The sequence below is a fragment of the Clarias gariepinus genome, chromosome 7, assembly GCF_024256425.1.
Source record: "Clarias gariepinus isolate MV-2021 ecotype Netherlands chromosome 7, CGAR_prim_01v2, whole genome shotgun sequence".
In the NCBI taxonomy this organism is placed as follows: Eukaryota; Metazoa; Chordata; class Actinopteri; order Siluriformes; family Clariidae; genus Clarias; species Clarias gariepinus.
In genome coordinates, this window is record NC_071106.1 from 16,565,306 (window position 1) to 16,573,272 (window position 7,967).

Below are 7,967 nucleotides of genomic sequence, written 5' to 3' on the forward strand. Positions count from 1 at the left end.
ATTCTGTAATTCTGTTCACAGTCTCAGTGTTCTGCATTTGATATATCGATTTCCTTATTATAACTCTTGTATACTACAGTCGTGGCCAAAAGTTTTGAGAATTACATAAATATTGGAAATTGGAAAAGTTGTTGCTTAAGTTTTTATAATAGCAATTTGCATATACTTCAGAATGTTATGAAGAGTGATCAGATGAATTGCATAGTCCTTCTTTGCCATGAAAATTAACTTAATCCCAAAAAAACCTTTCCACTGCATTTCATTGCTGTCATTAAAGAACCTGCTGAGATCATTTCAGTAACCGTCTTTTTAACTCGGGTGAGAATGTTGACAAGCACAAGGCCAGAGATCATTATGTCAGGCTGATTGGGTTAAAATGGCAGACTTGACATGTTAAAAGGAGGGTGATTCTTAAAATCATTGTTCTTTCATTGTTAACCATGGTGACCTCCAAAGAAACGCGTGCAGCCATTACTGCATTGCATAAAAATGGAAGATGGCCTGGTGTCAAGAAGGGCAGCAAAAAAGCCACTTCTCTCAAAACTCTCAAACATCAGGGACGGATTGATCTTCTGCAGAAAGTATGGTAAATGGACTGCTGAGGACTGGGGCAAAGTCATATTCTCCGATGAAGCCTCTTTCCGATTGTTTGGGGCATCTGGAAAAAGGCTTGTCCGGAGAAGAAAAGGTGAGCGCCTCATCAGTCCTCTGTCATGCCAACATTAAAGCATCCTGAGACTATTTATGTGTGGGGTTGCTTCTCATCCAAGGAAATGGGCTCACTCACAATTTTGCCCAAACACAGCCATAAATAAAGGATGGTACCAAAACACCCTCCAACAGCAACTTCTTCCAACAATCCAACAACAGTTTGGTAAAGAACAATGCATTTTCCAGGACGATGGAGCACCGTGCCATAAGGCAAAAGTGATAACTAAGTGGCTTGGGGACCAAAACGTTGAAATTTTGGTTCCATGGCCTGGAAACTCCCCAGATCTTAATCCCATTAAGAACTTGTGGTCAATCCTCAAGAGGTGGGTGGACAAACAAAAACAAAAAACAAAAACCCACTAATTCTGACAAACTCCAAGAAGTGATTATGAAAGAATGGGTTGCTATCAGTCAGGATTTGGCCCAGAAGTTGATTGAGAGCATGCCCAGTCGAATTGCAGAGGTCCTGAAAAAGAAGGGCCAACACTGCAAATACTGACTCTTTGCATAAATGTCATGTAATTGTCGATAAAAGCCTTTGAAACGTATGAAGTGCTTGTAATTATATTTCAGTACATCACAGAAACAACTGAAACAAAGATCTAAAAGCAGTTTAGCAGCAAACTTTGTGAAAATTAATATTTGTGTCATTCTCAAAACTTTTGGCCACGACTGTATATACACACATGCACACATTCTAATAATTGCTTTTACAGTCTCAAATTATCAGCTAGTAAATTTGAGCATGAACAATGAGATTAGTTGACTTAAAATCAAGCAAGGCCCGAAAATACTGTGACTGTTATAAACAAGGATCTTTGCTTTCATGCCCTTGAGCAAACATAGTGCTTTTCTGCAGATTGTACTCAGCTTTTACCAAATGGTCCTTCAACCCTGTATCCATCTTCATGTGTTCGAGCAAAGCTGAAAGAAGTCGAAAACAACAGCACGCTGCTGCAAATAACCTACTTTAACCTCCTTTTCAGAAAGATTTGTCAAGTATGATTTGTTAGCTCTCATCCCGGTTTTCTGAATTCATTTCAAACACTTTGACGTTTTAGGTAAAAATCACTTACTTTAATAATAAGCTGTATTGTTTCTGCCAAAAACCTCAGAAATTAAATGCCTTTAAGTTTGGACTGACCAGGAAGTGGAAATAATGTTACAGCATTTGTTACAGATGTTTGTTCCATAAATATATTGTGCATTTTATTCTCACTTCTTAAATTTTCCGTTCTCGCATTTACTCTCCAGCTACCAGTTTGGCGATTAAATAAGTAGCTCCATGCCTTTGCTGTGGTCCATGTATGCAACAAAAATCCACTCATATTTAAATCCTCTTCCGCTACTTGTGCACCGCTTGTACGAACTATGACAAATATGACATATAAATATGCGCTGTGTTACCCAAATTTTTTTTATACCAATTATCATATCCTTCCTGTGTTTTAGGTTGACAGATTATTCAAGTCAAGTGTGTATTCCTGCTTTCTGCCCAGTGTTCCTGGGATAGACTCAACCGGAATACGACGCAGCTCGAAAATACTGTGGTTATTGAAAAGAACACAAGTGAGATTCTAAAAGGAAAAATGTTTATACTGTGTAAAGATCTCGAACTGACTAAAGTGATACAAAGCTTTTGGTTAACCGAAAAAGTACAATACAAGGGGAGAGCAGTATCAACGAGTGCTTTCAGTTTTTTCTAAATATTTAAGTCCATACTTTGTGCTCGGTTCAGGGAGTGGCTCATAATCGTAGCCTCCTTCCAAACTGTGAATCGATTGTGCAATTTTATATACCCTTTGTGCACACAGGTCTAGCACGGCCTTTATTGGTTTACTGTTTTATCATCAATTTTTCTTTGGTACTAACACACAAGCAGGGTTAAGCAATACTTTCTGGCTGCATGGCATGCCATCGCGTAGGAATGCTGCCATCTCATATAAAGAGATTTTTAGCTGTGCAAGCTGGCACAAGACATACATTTTTCACAATGCTCTCAATTTAAGCACTTGACCACAAAAGCATACTAATTACAGTGCTCCAGTTCTAGAAAAGTCAGGTTTTATACGGAATATCAATAACAATAGCAAGTTCCGCCAGCGCTATGAAATTAGAAACAGTCATTCATGTTGCTGAAAATGCGGTGGTGTAGAGAGCATTATAAACCTGATGCAGACTGTGCTGCTGTTCAGGTAAAGTGAAGCCTTTTCTGTCTGGGAAGAACTGAATGTACAAAAACAGCTTTAAAACAAACTTAGAAATAAGATTAAACAATGCATTGTTTTTATTATTCCATAATACAGGGTCCAAATCTTGTTTTGTTTTTTATTCACATAAGTAATGGCAAGTAAAGTAACAGGCAACAAAGCATTAAAATTCATCTCTTTTCACTGGAGGATATTCAGATAGAGTCAGCGAGGCACATTTGCTGCATCACATCTCCCTAGTTTGTTTCTGAGAGCCACACTGCATATGTTTCTTTTGACCTTAAGTTCTTATTAGTGGATTCAGTATGATGAATTACCCATACATGTGAAAGCATATTTTACTGTGTGTTTGTATGCGGTGCCTTGTGTTGTAATGATGACCCATCGCGGATGTTCGAGTTCTAAACAAAAATCAAATCTCCTTAAACATGCCATACTGTACGTATATGCATGTGTGTGTGTGTATTATTTATTTACAGAACTTTTAAAACTGATGTGTTGTTACACAGTTTGTTGTTTGTTGCACAAAGACATTGCTATAATTTAGATCAATAGTTTTTTTTGGTTTATTCTTTAATTTTCTCATTTACGATGTAAAGAAAACTTCAGAGAGCTGGCCTACAACAGAGTTTGACCTACATATTACACAAGCATTGCTTATGCATTAGGCACACTTTGATCCAGGAGCACTGACAGCAGAAAACACCACAACATTTCAGTCATATTTCACACATCACATCACGTTTTCATTCATGCAATAAAGGTAAAAAAATAAATAAAGGTAAAGGTAAAAAAAAAAAAAAGAAAAAAAAAAGTGATATGCTAAACTGTTATTTCTGTTATGGTGTCCACATACCACTGCTGACCAAATACAGTACAACAATCAATTGATCATTCATTCCCTTTCATATAGTGCCGGTGAAATGAAAGAGACAAAGCTGCACCTGCTACAGTGAATTAACACGAAACTAATCAATTCATTAATTCCATTGTAGCATTAATTCTGTATATGTCTACTTAAATCCTTCAACAAGCTATCTTAAAAAAAATAATAAATAAAACAATTTAAAATTCTTACTCAAAGCAAAAGCAGAATAAACATCACTCAAATGTTTTATAAGCACCACAACAATTTAGGTTACGGGCGACTGGAACACTTCCCAGAACTTTTTCATTACCCCAGAATTTCCCTTAGATGGGTTATTTCTGTTGATTATCTATCTATCTATCTATCTATCTATCTATCTATCTATCTATCTATCTATCCGTCCATCTGATCCTGTGTGTCAAACACAACCAAGTAAGCTAATTAAGTGATTTAAGAGTGTAGTTTTCCACCTAATAGATGAGCTATGATGTTATGTTGTTCATCTTGACACAGATGAACTGGGCTGAAAAGTCGTGGTCTAATCAACAATTACTTCCATGCCAGAAGGGATACAGGACAATGACATAATGATCTAAGTTGCTTGAAGGTTAAATTAAAAATAGTGCTGCACAAATAAAAATACAATTAGACTATGAACCTGTGACATTATTTAATCATGAAAGGCTACAATTTATTACAAGTAATAGATGCATTTTTGTATAGTATGTCGTTTTGTATAATATTAATTATTAATAAATACTTGTTTGTTTTCAATACCATTAAAGTGATGAATAGATATTGGCAAATAACCTTTTAATGATGATTTGATTTGTGCCATTATTAGCTGCTATATACAGTATAAACAGCTAAATATGAAAAAAATATTAAATGGTTCATTTAATAGTTAAAGATTGCAGTTAAACTTGCAATGTGTGTTAATATAATCACATTGTGATTTTTTTAAATCAAACTTTGCAGGCCTAATTACAGATATATTCGACTTATTTTATTTAATTTTTATGCTTTAATTAAGAGACAAGAACTGCTTCACTGAGTGCGAAAAATAACAGTAAAAGTAAACAGAAAAAAAGAATTGTAAAGTGTTTGTTTGTTTGTTTCAAATACCATATACCATTATATTTATACCCTTGTTACGACCGTGGTAGGACCTCCAGTCAACATTCACACATGCATTCACAGAATAGGGGCAGTTTGGGAACGCCAACTGGACACAATTGGCAAACTCAATGGAGAGAGACATGAGGCAGGAATCGAACCCACGACCCTGATGGTGTTAAACACTAATCCACCCTGCCAACAACGTGAACTCTACTTTGAAAAAAAATTATATAAATATTAAAAAAGAAATATATATATATATATATATATATATATATATATATAAACTATCCTCTAGTGGCTTTTCCCTTTATTTTGAACTCTCGTGTTTTAATACTTTATTATCTTTTGTTTTTCCTTTAATTGTAATGAATGTGTATTTTTACTGTAATTTATGTCCATTGTTTTTAATTTTGTATTGTTTCAAGTTATTGCGATAAAAAAAAAGCATGTAAGAAAAACTTTCAGTTTGTAATTTATCGTGTTTTAGAAATTTGTTTAAACTCAATTTGACGGTCTGGCGGCGGTGCCGGGCCTCGCTGGAAAACTACACAAACTCCACGTTCTGGTCGAATCAGTGCGCGTGCATCAGCCGCAAAAACTGTTGGTCGTAACGCGATTTCCGATGACTGAGTAGAGCAGCACCCAGCGCGTCAGTCCCCGGCTGCGGAGAGTTTGCTCTACTGAACTACTGACCTAGTTTGAGCGCGAGCACCAATGAGAGCTGAACACCGACAGCTCGCGCTCCCTCCGCCCGCCGTGCTGCAGCTCGTGCTCTGTCAGCGCCGCGCGCTAATACCCCGTGTCGAGAACGTGAGTTTGAAACAGACGTACCTGTCTCTCCCCCGGGGGCTCCGTCACCGCCGGCCGCCGCTGCCTCGCTCGCCGACATGGCTGGAGCCGGTCCGCCGGGGCCCAGCGCTCGGATGCATGTGGAGGAGTAGGCGGTAATAAACGCTCGATAGGGTGGAGGGGGGGTGAGAGATGGGGGCGGGAGGGCAACCAACCTTTGTACGACTTGCCTTGTTGTTGTTGGCTTTCTTTTTTTTTTTTGCTTCTCCTTCTGTCACCTAAATTAGTCGGAAGAGGAAATGTCATGCGTGAAAACGAGCGCACTCGGTCCGCGGTGTAATCAGGACGCAGTGGTTGGAAACACGGAGGGGGAGGGGAGCGGGGGGGGGGGAGGGGAGCGGGGGGGGGGGGACGGGACACGCGGAAGCAGACGCTCGTGGCTCCGCCCACCCCAGTTAAAGCCCCGCCCCGCTCGCGCTCCATTCCTTCACGTTTTTAAACCAGCAAGTCACGCGATAGGTTACGCAAGCGGAGAAAAATGCGGTCACTGATTCACTGGCTGGATGTGTGCTGGTGCGGGAACCGGGTTAGCGGCACAGCAAAGTTTACCGCGTCGGTCTGTTGCTTCTGACGCCTGTCATGTTTTTGTTTTTATTAATAACCATTATAATAATAATAACAACAACAATAATAATGATAATAAAGCAATAATAACAACAACAATTACAATAATTACTGTTTATGTTGTAGTAACTACAGTGGGGTGCAGAGATCTGAGACCACTAGTGAAATGCTTCTATTTTTTATTCTTTTCTAATTTAATACAAAAATAATAGTAATGACAACAATTTGACAGTGACAGTATATCAAATCAGATCTATTTAAGTAAAGGAATAAAAATTAATGTGTACTAATGTGTTAGGTTAATATAACAAATTGGCTTGGTTTAGGGACCTAGGACTAGCACGAAATCATAAACATAAATATGATTTTGTTAAAATATATTAAACATTTACATTTTTTAAGTTAAAGATTTTAAAGTTCTAAAACCTGTGTATTTACAATTTTAGCTAAAAAATGGCCGAAGTTTACTTTGTGATGTCAGAGTTGTGGACCCCAATGTATGTTGGTTTGTTTCCCTTTTTCTGTTTCTTCATAAATATCTAATTTTCATTATTTGTTTAGTTTTGTATCATATTGTTTTATATTGTATTATAAGGAAAATACTTTATGTACAATTTACAATATTTTGACTATCAAAATGTATGTTACTGTTAAATTTGTCCTAGATTATCTGAACTGGATATATACTCAGTCCAGGTAATCTAGGACGCATGGAGCAGAGTTTATAAAAGTCGGGCAATGTCAGTGAACAATCATGCCACCATGAAGGACAAAGCCGGACTGTAGATTCGGTCTTAAGCTTAAACTAAAAACATCTTCAGTCCATCAGTCTTCACGATACTCTCTGTTTAGGCTTTCACATGTTCTCTCTGTGCTGCATGCTGGATTGATAAACCATTTTAAATACACACTGTTCAATATATAAGCTGCAAAGTGTTTTAATTACTTACACACAAAAGTGAATTAAAGAAAAAAGTTGTTGGATGCATAGTCACTATTTAATATGTATGCAATATTTATTATACCTTAGGTAGAACCACCCTTGAAAAAAAATACAGTTGCCAAGTTCGGCAAAATGTTTTTTTTTTTTTTTTAGATAACATGAAGATCCAGTGTAAATTTTCAGTTTTAGTCAAAGATTCTTAGTCAGGATGAGGTCTTGGCTTTCACTGGACTATTTTAACACATTTAACAATTTCCAGTGTAGTTTCAGCTGTATGCTTATAGAACTATTGTACAGTACAGTTGGAAAGTGAACCTCTTCCCCAGTCACTTGTCTTTAGCTGACTGGAGCAAATGTTTTTCTTCCTTCTTTTTTTCTCCTTATTTTTCCATTATTTAACTGACATTAATTTAAAAAAAGGAACATGTGGTAAATGTTTACTTTGCATTGAATATAAGATTAGCAGAAAAAATTCAGAGAATTCTAAAGACACAAAACATTTCCCCAAACCTTTAAGGTATGCATATGTTCTAATGGACTCAGTATTGCATTTTATTTAACATGTTGTCACAATGTTACACATGTAAGATGATGTAAATAACCAGTAATCAGGACTTCAGTGATCAGAAATCAGTGTTTATGCAATGGAAGTAAACTAACAATACAAGTTATTACTCTTTCCTTTAATTTTTTTTCTAAT

General features: G+C 36.9%; 1 protein-coding gene across 3 annotated transcripts in view; it reads right to left on the bottom strand.

Annotated features, from left to right (window-relative positions):
• Positions 1-6,028, bottom strand: part of bmal2 (basic helix-loop-helix ARNT like 2) — a 31,575-nt gene extending 25,547 nt beyond the window's left edge. For 2 of the 3 annotated variants that reach the window (XR_008360914.1, XM_053500396.1), the window contains exon 1: positions 5,743-6,028. Coding sequence is in view for 1 of the 3 variants with exons in the window: in XM_053500396.1 (XP_053356371.1) it covers positions 5,743-5,800 (58 nt within the window). In the remaining 2 variants the exon portion in view is untranslated. The remainder of the gene's footprint in view (positions 1-5,742) is intronic. The other variant, XM_053500397.1, reaches the window with a different exon arrangement.
• Between the last annotated feature and the right edge of the window lie 1,939 nt (positions 6,029-7,967).